Source organism: Protopterus annectens, chromosome 16.part0 (genome assembly GCF_019279795.1).
Source record: "Protopterus annectens isolate FY-2018-M chromosome 16.part0, PAN1.0, whole genome shotgun sequence".
In the NCBI taxonomy this organism is placed as follows: Eukaryota; Metazoa; Chordata; order Ceratodontiformes; family Protopteridae; genus Protopterus; species Protopterus annectens.
The window spans coordinates 357,998,473-358,018,420 of NC_056750.1; the positions used below are offsets into that span (position 1 = coordinate 357,998,473).

Consider the following 19,948-nt stretch of genomic DNA (forward strand, 5'->3'; position numbering starts at 1 on the left):
CACCCTCTCCTTGTTCAGCTTGGTCAGTGGGACATCAGAGTGTCTGACTATAGAGTCACCTATTATAGTGTGTCTGACTATAGAGTTACCTATTACTAGTGTATCAGGCATGGTGTTTGGCCTTAAGGGCTGTGATTGGTTGACACACTGATTTATTGAAGTATGTGTTGCATGTGTTTTATTTTGAGGTGGTGGATTTTTGGATGTCTGCTTTGGGAGCCTCTGTTGTTTTGGTAAGTTTTTTATTAGAGCCTCCGAGTATGTCTTTGTGTTTTTATGTGTTTGGTTTGCAGTTGTGGTAGGTCTATGTGGGACTGGGATTGTTGTGTTTGTGGTTACCATCTCCTCCTGTCTGGTCATGCCAGCCCTGAGTTGAGAGAGTTCAGCCTCCAGTTTGGCTATATAGTTGCATCTCTCACATGTATTTGTGTTTGTTGGGAAGAGGAGAGGGTTGTCTGTGTACATGAGACAATTGTAGCATTGTCTTAAGATACCCAGATTGACCAGCTGAACTGGAGAGGACGCCAGTAATCTACCACTCGACATGCTAGAACAGTATAAGTGAGTGCTGTACCTTTAAGGGAAGTGGATATTCACAGGGGTGGTAAGTAGATGTAGTGCTTTACTTAGTACGAGAGTGCTTACTTAGTAGAGAAGTATTGAGAACAAGTGCTAGGCTTATAATATAGTGAGTAGTCTGATTATACTGAGTAGAGCTTCCTTAAGGGAAAATTTGAAGAGCAGACCTGGCGGAGCCTGAAGTTGTTTAACCGGCGTTGCGCTATGCGCAAAGCCGTGCAAACGTGGATTTTAAACAGTGAACTACAAAAGAGCTAGAAATGGTCCAAAACAACCAATTACTACAGCTTCTTGTGCTGAGGTCACTTCCTACAGGGACAGGTAGGCTGTTAAAGGCTCCCCACTCCCACTGGTGAGCAAAGAAACTTCCTTCTATCCAAGTAAGGTAATGGACAACACAGGAACTACACCACAGCCCAGAATACAGCAATGCCTGTAAACTGGTCTAAACTAGTCGAGGAGAGGCAAGAAAACAAGGATTAATTTTTTTGTTTTTTTGTTTTTTTGATAGAAACACACAGAAAATGCAGAAACAGTGATAAATCAGTTACACAGGCTAGCACACTTTAGTGGGCAGCCTCAAAAGTTAAATTAAACAAACAAACATTTGATCAAATTCGACTAAAATGTAACTAAGTGCAGATTTTAAAATAATGCAGCAAACAGTTAAAAAACAGTTCAAGCTAGTTCAGGGTAAGCTACAGAAGCTATTCCAAGTGAAAAAAAGCACAGATACTTAAATCCAGAAAGTAGTCGCTTTTCTGAGTTCCCTGTAGCTAGGACCACTCTGCAGGACCACGAGGAGCTTGTCTGAGCAGTATAGCCAGAAAAAAATTCCCAGAGGCGGATTTTAAACAGTGAACTACAAAAGAGCTAGAAATGGTCCAAAACAACCAATTACTACAGCTTCTTGTGCTGAGGTCACTTCCTACAGGGACAGGTAGGCTGTTCAAGGCTCCCCACTCCCACTGGTGAGCAAAGAAACTTCCTTCTATCCAAGTAAGGTAATGGACAACATGGTTAACATGTTGGAATGTCAGTCAAGAGTAAAGTTGTTAAGCATTTATGGCAAATGTAAAGGAGTTACTACAAATCTATGTTGTTCCACATGGCTTTTGGAATCAAACATGCATATCACAATCTGAAGTCAGGGCTTTTATGATCTCAAAGTTATTTATTGTGACTACTCAAGTAGGGAAATATGAAATTGATACCCTGTAATTCTTTATGGAGAATCAATCAGGACAGAGCTATTTAAGGGATTATTCAGTACACTCTAGTACAGTAAGTGGTAGACATGGAGATTTCTACGGTGTAAAACATGGAAACAAAGGCCCTAACTTAGGGGCACACAGGGGGGGGGGCAAGTTTTTTCTTAGTAAGACACATGTTTTTAACGGATTTCAAATCTGTGTGTGTGTATGTGTGTGTAAAATGCCCCAGTTACTATATACTGGTGGCTAGAGAACAAATGGTGTTGAGTAGACACACTCAGGCTTGAACCCTGTACCTTGTATGCAGGTGTTAAGGACCTGAATTCCCTACCCACCACCATTTGTAAAAAAAAATTGTTGATTTTTGCCTCATATTTGATCTGATCGGACTGTTCCTCATAATATCTGTGGTTTCTAAATACTGCAATGCTTGGTATTTGATGGTGCAGTGGTGGTATTGTTGCTTTATGGCTGCAGGTTCTTGGGTTTGATTCTTGGCTGGGGTGCCTTCTGTGTGGGGTCTGCATCTTCTCCCTGTGTTTGTGTGGGTTTGCGTTTGTGTCCTTCCATGTTATAAAGACATGTCTGCATTATTTCTTCCTGGGCCTCTGCTGAAAATTGTTTTTTTTTTGTTCAATTCAGATTGTCCTGATTAACAAATGTTAAATAAAATTGATGGGCATTTGAATTGCAGACTTCATATTCTTCAGAAAATACATAGTAACACGACCTTTTATTCTAGCAATTGTCTAAGTTTATAAGATGAATATTTGAAATTTGTCTTTATTTTTGGGACTGTATTACCCCCTTATTGGCTTTGTCCAGGTGTTTTGTGCTAAGGTTGAAAACTATGGCAAGAACTGAATTCACTGAGTATGTCTGAGGGCTGTATTCCCTCATTACTGGGTTTGTCCAAGTGTTTTGTGCTAAGAGGTTGACAGCTATGGTGAGAACTGAATTCATAAAATGATAGCCATTTAAGCTTCAGTCTTCCTCTCTTTTCACAAAGCAGCTGATATGGCGTAGTGGTATGTTGCTCTGACTGTTTTGCACAGGGACCTTGGCAGTAAAATGCATGGTGGTAACGCAGCATTTTTCTTTCACAAAGCAGGTGATTTGACATAGTGGTATGTTGCTCTGATTCTTTTGCACAGGGACCTTGGCAGTAAAATGTATGGTGGTGGTACAGCATTTTCTACAACTTTCCAAGATTATACAAACAATGTTTAATGCGTCCCTGGTTTTTGGCCTTTTGAGCCCCCCCCCCCCAATAAATTTGGCTTTTTCCAGATTTCTTGTGCTGCAAAGTTGAGATGCAGTTGAGTATTGAGTAGATTTTACAAGGAGCTGAGAGCTGCAGGGGAAGAGAAGTTTAGTGCTGCTTATGGAAAGTCAGCTTGCAATGTTAATAGCACAACAGGTTGTGTATTTGCTTCTGATGCAGAAGGTTGTTGGTTCTACTCCCACAAGGGGTGAATGCTGCTCTACTGAAAAAGTTAAGATGCTAACGATGAGCCTGTTATCTGTTTGCCAACCATTTCCTATTGCAATATTACTAGCTTATCATTTTTAATGTAATATATAGGCAATTTATTCCTCAGGGGCATCAGACACTTTATTTTTCGATGAAACCATGAAATATAAAGGTTTTTGCTAGCAGCAACCTCGTCATTAGTTACAGATTTATTTAATGTGGAATTATTTAGATGACTTTTTTACTTCAGAGATTGTGCATATTTACTGATAATGGTGGACTGTAGAAGTTTGAGTAGACTTTTATGATGGAAATGTTCTGAATTGGGCAGTTTTGTCATTATTGGTGCATGCATTTTGTTTCATTGTTTACTGGAAAAATGTTCAAAACAATAGGAAGGTGTATCAAAGAGCACATGCATGTTTCATATGCAAGGGGCCTATGATTTGAAAACAGCCCAGAATTAATCTTTATCTGCCACTGGTAAAAATGAATTTTCTTTGAATGTGGGTTTCAATGCTGTTTCAATGAATGTGAGTTTCAAGGGCAGAGAAGTTTTAATTCTATGTTTGTTTAGCAGATGTCTTAGTGTTTGTGCTATAAAATGCAAAATAAAACTTTCAAATGAAGTCCAAATCATCATATAAGTAAATTGGTATGCACATTAGTATTTATGGTAAATGGAGTGAAATAGCCAAGTAATGGTTTACTGGAATGGCTCCAGGAGGAGGCTCCATTCGACCATGATTTTGTGAGGGGGAAGGGCAGCAAACTTAGACAGCCCCAGCTGAACTATACCTCCCAACTGTCCAGATTTTCAAAGAATGAATACATTTTTGCTTATTTTTGGTTTGTTCCTCATAAAATTTGTGGCAAATCATTTAGGAATTAAGTCACTAAATAATGACACACCGAGTTTCAGACTTCATAACCAATGCATGCTAAAGTAAGACTTGTTCTATCAACTGTCTCAGTTTATACAAGAGCAATTTTTAGTACTGTTTATATGTTCCCCAATATATTTGGCCTTGTCCAGATTTATTGCATTAACAGGTTGAGAGGTACATGCAAATAAATTGCTTTATAGAATTAGGCATAGCCAAACCTCTCAACTGTCCCTGATTTTGGCTCAAAATGTTGCTCTTCCCCTAATAATCCCTCCGCAAAATAGCAATTTTGGAAGAAAACATGGAGGGTTTACAATTAAGAAATTACTGTAATCATAGTTATAGATTACTTTTATTTCAGAAATGCATGTAGATTATTTTATTTTGTCAGCTGCTCAAGTTAGCAGTACTAATATTAAAGTGTCCCTTCTTTGACAGGTTCCCAGCTGTATTGTGTGGCTATTTTATATTTTCACATCACATTTTTGGTCCATTTTTCATAAAATTGTGTTTTTTTGGAAAATTAGTGACAAATCATTAAAGACTGAAGTTAGAAAATAATGACAGACATTTGAGTTTCAGATTTCATACCATTCAGAAAATTCATACTAATGCAAAACCTATTCTATTATCTTTCTAAGTTTATAACAGCAATATTTTTAAATAATGTCCTTGTTTTTGGGCTTTTGTCCCACTTTTTTGTATGGCTTTGTCCAGATTTCTTGCTCTGAGGTTGAGAGGTATGACAAATGTGTCAGGGTCATCAGTCAGCCAGAGACATTTCAAATTGTGACATACTTGTTGCACCCCCCCCCCCCCCAAGTAGTGACTCTGGATGTGTCGAAGCAAGGCAAGGAGTAGTTATGCAGTGTAAATGTGAAGGGTATCCCCCCATCCAGGGTAGACACAAGTACTAGAGTGGCTTTTCATCTGTCCTTGATTTTTGCAGAATGGTCTGGTTTCTGTCATATTTTTTGTACTGTTGATTTATGCTTATTACTCAAAGTGCCTGTTGCTCTGTGTTTAAGTAGCAATACTTTAATGACCATCAGGTAAGCTTGGCTGAGATTGTAAGATGCAAGTAAGCTTTAATAAGCATACTGTTAAAGAACTGCCAACATTGAAAGCCTTTCTGTTGTTGCCATGTAGAGAATACTTAACTAGATAATGTATAAGCCTTGGGTATTGAAATGCATATGACAGTATTTGTAATAAAGGACAGGATTACATTATTTTAAGAAGCTCATTACACTTGGAGACTTCCAGTCATCTCTGCAGGCTTTACCCGTAAACTAAACAGAATGCCAATCGTGTGGTCCATAACCTGTACAGCAATCCTTTTAAGCAATGTATCTTGAACTTATTTCTTGTTTGCTTTTCATTTTTTACTTGATCATGTTTTCTCCATGAAACAAGTAGATAGTTGTCAGGCAGCAGGTCATAAAGCTGAATATACATTATAATTAGAACTGCAGTGCAAGAAGTGGTTTGAGTTGAGTGCTGCTTGTTTTTCTTATACTTGATTTTGACTGGCATTCCATTAATGTATTTTAAAAAGTAATTAATTTTTTCATGCCTCACAACCTTTTTGTTTCCATCTAGATATTAAGTAAACTGTCATGCAGCCAATGCATTGAAATATTTTTATTCTTCTACACTTCATTTCGTCTTGATTGGTCTCTCATAATGACGGTTTGGCACCCACGGCAGTGTATTTAGTTAGTTTTTTGTGGTTTTGAGCATAGCTCCTCCCCCTTTCTAGTTGGCCACACCCCTTCCCATTGACCCCACCCATTCAGCTGTCTCCTGCAGCCCCCCTTTGATTTGAAGTCACCAGCCGCCACTGACTCTGGGAGAAAAAAAAACGGTCTCTCCAACAGATTTTGTTGATGTCGCATATTAGATTTAGGCCCTTTGAGTGGGTAATGCACGAGGTGTTAGACTTACAGATATTGAGAATCTCTAGTAGGGCAGGGTCCGATATTGCCTTGTAGGCGAGTCACAAATCACCTCTGAGCAATCTGTACGAAACCGAGTAGAGCGATCGTGATTTCAGCCTGTCTGCATAGGACAGCTGTTAGAGGCCATGGGTTCTCTGTGAGGTATTTCTGCAGCCTTTCCATTTGGTGCAGGTGTTTGGAGAGGTACATACCAAAAGGGGTGTTACACTCAATTATAGGCCTATTGAGGGAGGTGTACAGAGAGGTACTACCCTAATTTTTTCTGGATGCAATCCCTTTATTTATGAGATGAACCACGTAAAAGGCTTTTCTGACCACTGCCACTACAGGATAGCTGAATGTGAGTACCCAGGTCTCTCACCACAGGTTGTGTGCTTAGGGGGTTGCCGATGAGGTAATCAGCAGGGGCCATGTTTTTGCCAAATGGTATAACACTTTTTGCATTTAACTGAAGGCCATGACTTTGGCACCAGTCAGTTGTTGCTGTGAGACCCTCTTGCAGTATGTTAACATCATTTGGGGAGTCAATGACAGCATCCAACTTACAGTTATCCACAGACTTAGTCAGCCACAGGCCCTTTGTACTTACCTGGACCTCTGAGAAGTAGATGCAACACAGTAGGGATCCCAAGAAAGATCCCTGCGGAACACCACTAGTGACAGGTCTGTTGCCGGAAGTGGCGGCACCTATTTTGACCTTGTGGGTCCTATCGGTGAGTCAGTTGGGCCATCTGCCTGATGACATGGGGATTTACACCAAGTTATGTTAGCATTTCAATGATGTCCGAGTGGTGGATTGTGTCAAAGACCTTGGCCAAGTCAAGGCAAGCTGTATATGTACTGACTTTCCCCAATCCAGGGCCATGGTGGCAGTCTCAAAGAAATCAACCAGGTTCAACAGACAAGATCTGCCCCTGAAGAATCCGAATTGGGTTGCATCAAGTGCTTGACAATTGCCTTTGTCCTTGTTTATGAGATCCATAATAATATGTTCCATGGCTTTACAGATCAGACTTATCAAGCTAATGGGGTGATAGTTTCCCAGGTCAGCAGTGGCACCACCTTTGTGCAAGAGGATGACAATGGCAGTTCTCCACTCTGCTTGAATGATGCCTGTGTAATTAGGCTGTGGTTGAAAAGGATGCTCAATGGCGAAGCTAGTTCTTGCTGGAGATGGTGCAGAATACAGCCTGGGATACTATCAGATCCCATGGAAGCTGTGTTCTTTGCCTTGGATAGGGCCTCTAACATGATCTATGTAGATGTGAGGTGCGGGACAAGTATCAGAGATGCAAGTCATAATTAAAAAAAATAAAATAAATAAAAATTCAAATTGTTCACTTTAAAATTTTATTTAAACAAAATTGTGATTATTGCTTGGTTAAAAGAAGATTTTATGTCCTTGAGTGTTTAATTTTAAAGTGAACTAGAACTTTTATTTATTTTATTTTTTAAGTTATGACTTAAAATAAGATTTCAAATATCCTGTGATTGTGCATATAATTTAGGCATTATTTAAAGAAGTGATATTGCGCATGTTTTTATTCTGAAGAAGTCTGATGGGTGTTACTGGAAGGAAGTTCAAAATAAGGGTTTTGCGTACTAAATTAAATTATTTTAATGATACCACTGGACCTAGGTGTTTGATTTGGTTTTAGATATGTAACATGCTTGGCAACATGAGGTATAAAAAACAAGAAAATGGATTTGGCAATGCTGCTAGAATAATCTAATACAGGGCATTGTAAAATCAGTACAAAAAAGAAACCATGCATCTGGGAGACAACATCCCAGTAGACCAATGAATGCAAAACAGACACTAATTAACTTGAAGTGTTACCCTTGGCAATCATATTGCAACTTATCATATGATAAGATAATCAAGTAAACAAAACAAAGCAGGATACTGGAGTACTGTACTGCACATGAAAAATCCATCCATCCACCACAACCCCTTTTTCCCCATTTTTGCACATGGGGCCAGGGTATCACTTGAAAAGTGGCAATCGACAGCCAAGGTTCTCACTGCAAAGTAGCTAGCCTTGTCATGGTTGTTCTACCATACTACACAAACGCTCACACCAGTGGTCACTTTAGGGTGCCCAATCCACCTCCAGGAAATCTTTGAAATGTGGGAGGAAACCAGAGCACCCAGTGAAATCCAAGGAAACACAGGAAGGGCATGCAGACTCCACAACAACAGCATGCAAGCCAAGAACTGAACCAAAGAACCTCTTGCTGTGAGGTGACAACAGTATTCATTACATGAAAAATATCCATTTAAAAATGCTGCCCCCTTTTTAATAGCTACTTTGTTTAGACCTTGTCTATATAGTACTAGAATGCTAAGGAATGGAAAAAAGCAGTTTAGAAGTGGGCAACAAAAATGGCATAGAATATATAAAAACAAATGCTACGAGAACGTAAGATACACAACCCATGAAGGCATGCATGTTTATATATGGTAGAAACACAAACGTCTAGAACAAAGCCATACATTTCAAGTAAGTGTGTATTTCACAAACAAAAAATAAGTGCATGACCAAAAATGCGAAGTGTCAGAAGACAAATGCCGGACTGTTCAGAAAAATATAGATGCATCATATTTTTACAAGAACCACCACAGATGGATGGATCTTCTTCTGGAAATTGTATAAGGACAAAAAACAGAGTAAGAATTTAGGAATGCATGGATAGCTAGATTGCAATTCTTAAGACAGGTGGGAAAAAGAAATGTTTGCCAAGAAGGATCAGTAGCTTATCCACCAAGATGGGAAGGGGCAGGCTGTATAAATCAAGGGATCATACCTGCAGTCAAAGGTCTAAGGTTTTATTTATTTAATCTGAAGCAGTGCTGACATAGAAGTGAAAGCTTGTTTATTTTTAACTACTGAAATATGGCATTACTGAGCTTTAGTTATCCGATCCGGTTTGCTCTGCAGTCTGCGTTTAAATCTACACTATTTTTTATTTAACAGTTTTGATTGCTTCACCAGTTTTTCAAGATGGCAACTTTTTGATAAAAAAAAAAAACTTCAGTCTCTGCCAAAGGTTTATTTCATACAGTAGAAAAAAGAATAAATATCATTTATCAAGATGACAAAAGTTCTCCAAGATTAGAAATATGAATCATATTAATTCAAGTGATATACAAGCATTGACAGGTGTCAAAATACTGAATACTTTCAACTAAGAGCTTCTGTTTGATAACACTGATATAGTTACACATTTTCAGTTTACATTTCAGATTCCTTTATCATATTTTCAACATGCTTTCAAATGTGACCCTAGTAAGCAATAAGCCTGATTAGACATTTCAGCCTCTCTGTGAAGTGTGATCTCATGACACAACACGTATAAAATTGGGTTTACAGAAGTGATGATCAAAAACAGAAATGAAACAGCTGTCAAGGAATGAGGTGCTCTGAACCAAAGCCCAAGAGAAAATAACTGCAGTCTGGATGCCATAAACGACGTGTTCACAAAGCCAAACAATCTTAATATCACCACTCTCTCAGGTTTTATGGCAAAGTTTCAACACATACTAGTTAAGACAGAAATGTCTCCTTAACCTGCTCACTATTTTTTAAAGCTAAAAATGCTCATGATTACCTCACTTTTGTAATAAACATATTCAACAAGTAACAGTAACAAAGCAGTCTAAGAAATAGGTTGATGTACCCAAAACACACTAAATGCAGTCTTTCTGCCTTGAAAAATACTGCATACACTGTATCCTCCAACTAAACGTAGGCTCTGAAAAGAAAAAGAAAATGCCTATGTCTGTGAATTAACTATTCTAATATGTTTCACTAATCAAAAACTTAACACTGCTTTTCTTCTGATCTTTGTTTCTCATTTCTTTTTAGCAGAAAAGGAAGAGGAATTTCTTTAGGAATTTAAAGGAAGAGGAATTTCTTTACTATGAGAAATTCAGATTGTAACCGTTTCCCTTTCACCAAAATGTGAGCAAAAGGTGATGAAGACCATGGATTGAAAAAGCACAAAAAGATTGGGTGTGAGGATTTCTGTGCAGAGAATGAGAAAGCTTCCTTACTTTGTCCCATGCTGTAACCCCATGAATCTTGTTATTACTGGTCTCTAACATTACTGCTAACCATGTCTTCATCGAAATTAAGGAACCACAAAAATAACACAGACGGAGTGGATGGTCTGAGAGAAGGAAGGTGAGGAGAGGATTCCATTTATGAAGATGACATTGATAAGATGAACTCTTTACACAAGTGAATGGATTTACTGTGCTTATCAGTTCTTTTATAGGGACATGATGCAAAAAGGAATGAGGATGAAGGTGTGCAGTAGGAGGAGGAGGAGATCTAATAATACTCACGGGACATCTAATTTTGTGAGGAGCAGACAGGAAGATTGGCAAAGAGGAAGCTCAAGTTAATTGAAGTCTTGGACCCATTAGGGGTTCAGCCAACTTGTGCATGACTGTGCCAGAAAGGACAGAATTCTCAATGTAGTGCTAACCAGTACAGAAGGTGTCATGAATATTCAGGTTAAAGTACCATAGCCAAACCTGACCAAGCTACTGTGTATTTTAGGGCAAGAGTACAATAAGATTAAAAAGTACTTTTTAGTGACAAACGTATGACATGCATGGCTGTGTACTCTATAAAATATCAACATAAAACAGATGCTGTGCGTCTCCTCTACATATATGTAGGCAACTATGTATGCTTCATCATAGAATAAGTTTCCTTACATTTCAGGTTACCACTTAAGCCCAAAAGCATATGTGGGGGGACACAGCATGCATTCCTGTGCTTTATAAAGGATATGCCCCTTCTGGAATGCTGTCTACACCATGTGCAAGTTTCCAGAAATAGTGGTGTGTATTACTTAATGTCTGAGCTACCTCCACTGAACATCATTTCAGCCATGTATTATAATGCTCATACACATATGGGCTTCTCTTGGTGTGTCCTTTCCATTTTAAACAGCAGCCACAATGCCAGTGTCATGAGGCATATCTTTAGCACTTTTCTGCACACAACCTCTGTTATCTGGAGATGCATAGTTCTTTTATTGCAGCACACTAACATGTTCAGTAGAGAATACTCTGTTAATTATAACAAACTGAACATTTGTTGAACTATCAATAATTTAAGCAAGATAACTTCTGCTCTTGATTGGTGCTGTCTCAATCCAGTGCTTAAATCGGACAAAAGCACTTAGAGGTCATATAACTGGTGAATTTAAGAACCTCAGAGGTGCTCAGGGAAACATTTTAGACAGTCATACCTCTCAACTTCTTAGTGCTAGAAATCTAGACAAAGCCTGACAAAATGGAGGGACAAAGGCCCCAAAATAGGGACAGATTTTAAATATTGCTTTTAAAAAGAAAGTTGCTCGAAAAACAGGGTTTGTGTTAGCATGCATTTTTCTGAAGGATTTGAAGTCTGAAACTCAAATGCATATCATTATTTAGTGACTTCAATCACCTGATCATCACAGTGATTTGCCAGAAAATCACAAATTGTATGAGGAACAGACCAGAAATGTGAGGAACAATCAGGACATTCTGTGAAAATTTTGGAAAGATAAAAGTTATGCAGTTAATTATTTTACATCTCTTTTACTGCATTTCTTACCAAACTATGAATGTATTGTGATATCATGAAAACAAGATAGCAGTTTACTGATACGAGTATAAACCAAATAAGAATACAAAAAATATCAGCTTGTACCTTGAATACATTGGCATCCCGTGAAGTTCTACAATGGGACTTATTAATGAAGAGAATGCAGAAATAAAACATACATCACAGTTGGTTAAAGGAATGAAACAATAACAGTTACCATAATACATAAATCTGTTTCAGTTCATTGCTGAAGGTTGGCCAGAAGCAGTTTAAAGTTGTAATTTACAATATCACTACATTCTTCTCAAAGCAAATCATATTCAAGTGATTGCTTGTTACAGATATTTTCTTACTGAGGTTGGTATAGGACAGATATGGAAAACTACAAACACATATTTAATGCAGCTCTTATAAATGAAACTGCTACAATTCAGACCTGAAAAAGCAGGAGAAAGCGGATAACTTTGAGATGATGGTTCAAGACGACTGACAGTGAGGTCACTTTCAGCTCCACCTTTTTTGTTCAACATGCAAGTATAAACAGTAGACCCTGTAAAAGATTGATCATTGGTGAGTGTAGGCATTATGTACTCTGACAATTTTACACAAACACTTATCAAGAAAAGAACATGCAAAATAAGCAAGGAAAACATTTTAGAATCTCAGTCTTTCATGGCACATTTGAATGAGAAATAAATAATAAAATAAAATAATACTTCCAAATCCTAACATTTATCAGCTTCAGCCATACAGGGTATACAATTATTCTTCTCCAAAGAAGCTGGAGACCATTCAAATCTGCTGGTGTTGGACAGGCTTTAGGGAAATAAAGCTTTGATGTATCCTTCAGTGATTGCATTTAGAGAGCACCGAGAATATGTATTTGCTAATCTAGCAGCACAATTCAGCTGCTAGCTGCCCTTGAAAACTTCAAAGCATTATGCTCAGTACATAGTGGAATTCTGTCCATATTTGCTGTTTCTACTAAAACCTTCTTATTTTAAGGCCTAAATACCAAAAGTATGCATGACTGTACTGTACATGTTCAGCTTCTGTTAGTTTCCTTTTAACTGGATGCATTAATAATAAACTGCATAATGTGTTTACCATCCATCCAGCTCATAGGTTACAAAGGGCCTGTTGCCATTCTCTGCCGCAAAGAAGCTGCAATGTTAGTACACAGCATACTACATGCCCACTTCTACTACAGAAAGAACAAACAGACAGTTCAGTCATGTACAACCTCCTTTGGCTAATAACAGGTGCAGCACATACAAGAATAGGGTAACAAAGCACTCCTGAGGCATAACATAACTCTTGCTATAGGGCAATGAATGTATTCTCTGAATTAGAATGTTTACGTCTGTCACCAGGACATCAATAAACCCTCCTAGTTCCTATGTTTAAATTCTGCTCCAGGTATTAATTCAAATGACCTATCATCCAGAAGTTTTAAGTTTACCATGAGGGAGTGCTACCAGCTCCTTTGCACATTAAACTTTGCATATAATTGCAATTTAGTAACGAGCCCAGTCTATGGAATGGCCCATCATGGTCCCTAGCCAAGATAGAGCGTTTCCCTTGTTTCTCAATTGGTACACGTGCAATGGCATCAGAGGCTAATGACATCAGTCAATACTTCTGGGACTTAATTAAACAGTGGCTGATAAGGTTCAATGTGCAATTTTGCACCTGATCTCCTCAGGGTATAGACAAAAGCCACACAATACATAATCAATACATTAGCCAGCTGTCCTTGGCTCATGTCCATAACTGGATTTTCAGTGTCTCTGAAGGATGCAAATTCAATAAAGCACTGAAATAATGGATACACATTTTTGGTAAAAACTTATGCACTATATACAAACACATATGTATTTATCTATATCTATACATCTATAGAGATAGTTGTATATACACACACACACACACACACACACACACACACACACACACACACACACACACACACACACACACAAAAAGGCAGGCCAAAATACAAAGAAGATGAAAAGGATTTGCTGAACTTTCTTTGAAAAAATTCATTGCAAGTCCCAAAAGTTATATAAAATGGCCTCAAAGGAAGGAAGGCTGGGGCCGTGACAGAAATTTCTTAAAGTGATTTGTCCATAAAAATAAATGCACCTTGCCACTACAGTATGTGGTACACAATATGGTGAACAGCATTTTTGCTCCATTGGCGGGTCTATATCAGAACATCGAATGATTAAAATTACAAACGCTCTAAAGAGCAAAAATGCCGGACCTCTAACTCATACAGCCCCGCACACCCCCCGCTAAATATATATTCCAATTCCGAGATTGCACTACAATGAGGAAAGGGCAAATATTCCAATCTTCACTGTACTGCAATCTCAAAAAAAGCACTTTGAGTTCTGGCATTTTCACTCTTTATAGCGTTGGTGATTTTAATCATTCAATGTTCTTATATAGACCCCTCCACTGGCTACACTTTTTAGCTGCTCCTTTCCTGATTAGCAATTTTTAAAAATACAGCTTTCCTCATGATTTTGTCACTGAGGCTATGCAGTAAACTTTAACCTCAGTGACATGAACTTCAGAGAGCATGAGGTCTGACCATAGACTTTAATGGAAGCATTATCTCGCATGCACAAAGATGCAGCCATTAAAGTCCATGGACACACCTCCACATTATAGGTTCACAGGTGTGTACTAGGCTAATGGCCCTGGAGCCTTTACAAGCCTAGCCAAAAAAAATTGCCCAGGCACCATGCCCCCCGATGTTAGTTCACAGTGCCCATATCCAGTAGTGCAAATGGAAGGATCCCTGGAGTGAAATTTCTGTTACCCATCCACTCATCAAGATTTCTCTTGAAGAGGGTCAGTGAGGTACTCTGCTTGACATGAATGGGAAGCTTATTCCAGAGTATGAGCAGTCTTTGGAAGATGAACCTGTCCCTCCAGCATGTTCTGTTAATTGTGATAATGAGGTTGTGATCTCTGGAGCATGTGGTTTGGGGGTACTGGGATTTCTTTAGGTGTAGCATTTCAAGGCTGGGTCAGACATGTTTTTTTAAGTCAAACACAGATTACCTCTAAGTAACTATAAGAGACTGAGAACAGCTGAAGTTTCATGAGTCTGTCCATGTAGGACATATGTTTAAGGCCTAGGATTCTTTTTGTGGCCTGTCCAGTTGCTATAGGTGTCTGGTGAGGTACATGCCAAATGGGGGCATTATATTCGATGATTGGTCTGATGAGGGATGAGTAGAGAAGGGTGATGACCTCTTTCATCCTGGATGTGAACCCTTCGGCTACAAGATGTGCCACGTAGAAGGACTTTATGACCACAGTGGCAATGTGGTGGTTGAAGGTGAGGTGGCTGTTGACCTGGGTACCCAGATCTCTTATGGCCCCTTCAGTGGGCTCCCATCAACATGATAATTCATGGGAACAGAGTTTTTTCCAAAGGGGATGATAACCCACTTTTTGGTGTTAAGCTTCAGGCCATGGTTCCGACATCAGTCATTGGTCTCAGAGGGGCCCTTTTGTAGGATGTCTGCATCACTTGGGGAGTTGATAACTCCTAGCTTGCAGTCATCAGCGAACTTGATCAGCCAGAGTCCTTCCATGTTGAGGAACAGCTGACATCAGTGAGGGATACACTAAATTTATTTGGGCCATGACCTAATAAAAATGTTTACAAACCTTTTTTTTTTTTTTTTTTTTTTAATTAAAAAGGGCTCAAATATAAAAGGAATGAAAGTAAAAGAATTACATTGCAGCACTTAACTCATTAAATGCCACAATGTACTTAAAATGAAAAAAATCGCTTTAAGGAAACCAATATAAAGAAATCTGAAGTCTCAAGGCAAGCGGTTCGGTGGGGAGTCTGTACTAATCAAACCCATTATAGAGTACAACACTCCATTTGGTATGCAACTCACTTGACATATCAACAAAACTGAAAAGCTCCATCAGTTCTCTTTAACCTCTCTTCTTATGAATGTCAGTTAGCAGGAGAAACTGAAATCCCTGTCTCTGTATCTTGTAGATGCTTGATTGGGGAGTTTCATAAGCGTTTTAAGGCCATTTATTCCAAAGACTATGTATGCTTCACCATTATCCACCCTTCATGCTTTACATCCTTTCTCAGGGAGGGCCAGCCACTTAGTCCTGGGATAAACTTGAGAGCCATCATTCAGCTGTCTACATTCAGCATGAAGGATGATATTGAATCATATTGTTTTAACATACAGAGAATGTTAGCTTCAGTCAAGGGGGGCTGTTGCTGATGAATATATCTTCTCTGTTGCATTCGGTTTATCTGCTGATGAAGATTTATATGTATTGTTCTAGTATCATCTGAGCTACATGACATTTTTGTTGTGTAAACATGTTTAAATTATGTCCTCACACTTCAAACAAATGTTCACATCTCTGGAACCATGTGAGTTATGAAAGAAATATAAATAGCATACACTTCAACACAAACTATTTTTATAGTGGTAATATTCTTTAGGTTCTAGATCTTAAACTGAATTTTATAAATCACAGTAAACACAGTGACTATTATGTTTGTAATATTTTGTAAATAACTTCCAATATCTCAGCAACCATTCAAGTTACATATGTACTGTCAAGCTGCATTTTGTTCATCTAGCTGAGAGCTTTAATACGAGGTTAAGGAGTTCTGTCTGTGTTACTTCGTTGCTGAGATACTTAGTACAATGTGAAAATTATATCTATACAAATAAAATAATATTTAAAATCTCTTTACCTGCACTTCCTAAATTACAACCAATTACTCACCCAATATTTGACAGCATATTTTGTATGTAATTTTTACAATCCATCAACTCACTACACACACAAAAAACATGTGCCTCTGTTTTCTACAACCCTCTGGACTTTGTTGCAAACTTGAGAGCCTTACATGTCTTCCCTTTGTTTCCATTTAAATTTATTTTCCAGTCTCTTTTCCAAATCTTTTCTAACCTCCTCTGACTGACTCTTACAGTTAAGCAATATTTTATATATTCTATTAATTATACTTTAACAGCAGCTCTATTCTAAATTTGATTAAAAACTCTACTACCAGAGCATGTCTTTCATTTAGGACTCCCCTATCCCCTTCTCGTTGCCCGCACTCTAATATCAATCCCTGGGAGGGAAGGCAGTCTCTAACCTGCAGTCCAAATATTGTCTTGGGCAAATCCAACTCTATTACCTCTCTCTCTAGTTAATTGCTCCCAATACCTTGGCTCATTTGCCAGTTTTCTCCAATAAAGTTCTGCCATTTCTTGCCTATTTTCCATACCCCTACTTACACTCACCCCCTACTGGCAAAACATTCTTTCTCCATTCATATTTTGGCTTAGTTTCTAGAACACTTTCTGCAACTTCATGGATATAATGTTCTGTATGGCTGTTATTCTCCTTAAAAATCTGCATTCAAAATCCTACTCTCTCCTTATTTCTTGAACCCCATCCCCCACCCCACTTCATCACTATCCCTTTCGACTTTCAGTTATAACTTTCTGCTTGTGCAAATTATATAAGCCTTGACTGTACAGCTCTAAAATATCCCTTCCAATCAGGTAGTCCCTAAACCTCCCTGCTCTATTGGGAAGACCAGCGTATCCCATGTAATCCTTGCCCTCTTTCCCTCCCAGATAAAATCCTTCAACTTTCAGTTACTGTTTACAACTTCTCCTCTGATAAAAAAAAATCCTGACCTGTATATAAAACAAAATGGACTGAAAACATTTTTATTGTTTTTATCTTACTATCTATATTCATCAACAGTATCAGAACAGGTAGCATACTCTCTTTTGGTGCAAAAGGCTATAGGTTCTATTCCCACACAAGACAAATTGATACCTCACACTGCGGTGCAGCATAAGGGGAGTGCTGCACTTCTGAGTGTGCTATCCTTTGCATGAGATGTTAAAGCAAGACCCATCTGCTTGAGCTGGTGGTAGCGCAGGTGAATGTAAAAGATCCTTTGGCACCTACAAAAAAGCACAGGAGCCCTTTATTTATACAAAGACAACATAAAACAGTTTTACGTTTGCAAAATTTTTTTTACAAGATTAAAATTCACAGACCCCTTTTTTTACTTATTATACATTCATACTTTCTTATGCCAAGTTTTTGACTTATTGGATCCCCACCTCCTTTTTCATAACCAACATCTGATTTTACTCATCACTGACATTTTCCATTTATCATTTCATTTCTCTCATTTCATATAATCCATACAACATAAAACTATTATCTATTCTTTTGACATTCTTTACTTCTATTCTTATATCCATATTTAATCATATTCATATTTATCTTATATAGTTTTTTAATATATTTGAAGAAATTTTCTTTGCATAAAACTTTTCCCATGATTTCACTACTCTTTTACATTTCAAAAAAACATGTTCTAGAGTTTCTTCTTCCCCACAATATAGATGTATTCTTTCACTTTTCTTTTTATATGGCAGATTTCCTTTCATTGGTAATTTGTTGCAGTTGAAACAAGTCACAATACTTCCTGGTATTAATGAAAATGTCTCAGCTGCATCCATTTTAAAAATCAAAGCTGTGGAATTATAAAATACAAAACATTTTTTCCCTTTGTTTATACTTAATTTCTATGTTTATTTTATTGATTTAGCCTATTTTTTGTGAACTCTGTTTATATAGGCTTAGTTTTTAGCTCTGTTAACTAATTTTCACCTCAGCTGTTTTTTACTTTTCTAAGATGTTTTACAGTTTTAAGGAGCTTGCTTTGAGTGGTGTGTCACATGGTTTTAAAAGCTGTGTATAAAACATTCTTTATTTGCTTTAAATGGTTCTGATGAAGTCCCATTTTGGAAGGGACAAAAATGGTTGATCGTCTGTTTTATTTATGGTTTATTAAACACCTTTTTCTTTTTGTTTGTTGTTCTGCAGTTTTATCTTTAGTACACCTAAGCAAGTTTTTTATCCACTGTGTGCTTTTGGGTTTTAGTTTCACTTTTTTGGCTGCAAGGATTTACAGTTTTTGGTTTCTTATCTTTATTTAAAAAATAACTAATTTCTCTTGATTTTTTTCCACACAATTTTTCCATTTTCACAATATTCTCTATCATTTTTCTAAGTATTCCACTGCATCTTTGTGTGTTCCTGCATACTTTTCTATTTCCACTTTTCTTACATCATACTGCATTGCAAATAGCATTTTTATATTTAATTGTTAAAAAAATCCATCATTCAGACCAATTTTATACAATGTTCTCAATGCAATATATCCCTCCATAGTTTCATTATTCATCTCTTGCATTCTTAATCTCATGTTTTGTCATTTATCTTTTTTATTCCTTTGCCTGTTTATATATTGCTTATTTTCCTTTAGCTCTATCCATATTGCTAGACTGCACAAAAAAAATGATTTGATTGTTTTTCCTTCCCCATATATTTAATATTTGTGATATTATAAAATCTATTTTGGTTCTCTTTTTATCCCAGAGTATAATTTACTACGTCTCATGACTTCAAACGTTTTTCTTACAGCATTTCCTTTCTTTTCATGGGTTATTCTTCGATCAAAATTAAAATCCCCCGTCATTATAATATTCTTATTTATCACTACAGAATCTAAAACCTGGTGAAATATACTCTTTCTTTACAGGTAGCATATTTGTATACTGTTATGATTCTATATATTTGTTCTTTCCATTTTAAATACACAATAGTTAATCCTTCCATTATTACTAAAGTTATATCTAATATTTTACAGCAGTTTTACACAATATTCCTACTCTAGAACACTGGTCATTTCCAAAATTTCAAAATATCTCCCTCCTCATATTTTTTCTGTCTGTAATTTTTCACTTTTTAAGAATCTTGTATCTTCTAAAACAATAATATCTATATCACATGTATTAAACTATTCCAAAACTCCTATCCTTCTTATTATATTCTTAAAAGTATTCACAGAAACTACTCTAACGTGATTACTTTATTTTTCCTTAAGTTTCTAGAAATTTTATTTTTCACCCATTTCCTTTTTTTATACTTATCCCTTTAAATGTTCTTTTCCCATCTCTGACCCTTTTACCAACAGAATTTTTCTCCATTTTACTGGTTCCCATTTGATATCTTCCTCATCACTTATTGCAGAACCTTCTTCCATTACTACTTTTTTCTCTTGCTATCTTCTTTATCTAATTCTTCATCTATTTCTCCCACTTCTATTTCTTCTTTG

At 37.3% G+C, this 19,948-nt stretch overlaps 1 protein-coding gene across 1 annotated transcript in view; it reads right to left on the minus strand.

Annotated features, from left to right (window-relative positions):
• SARDH (sarcosine dehydrogenase) overlaps window positions 1-19,948 on the minus strand; it is a 2,624,838-nt gene that overhangs the window by 1,460,116 nt on the left and 1,144,774 nt on the right. The window contains exon 20 of the mRNA XM_044058055.1: window positions 12,161-12,274. Within this exon, the coding sequence (XP_043913990.1) occupies window positions 12,161-12,274 (114 nt within the window). The remainder of the gene's footprint in view (window positions 1-12,160; window positions 12,275-19,948) is intronic.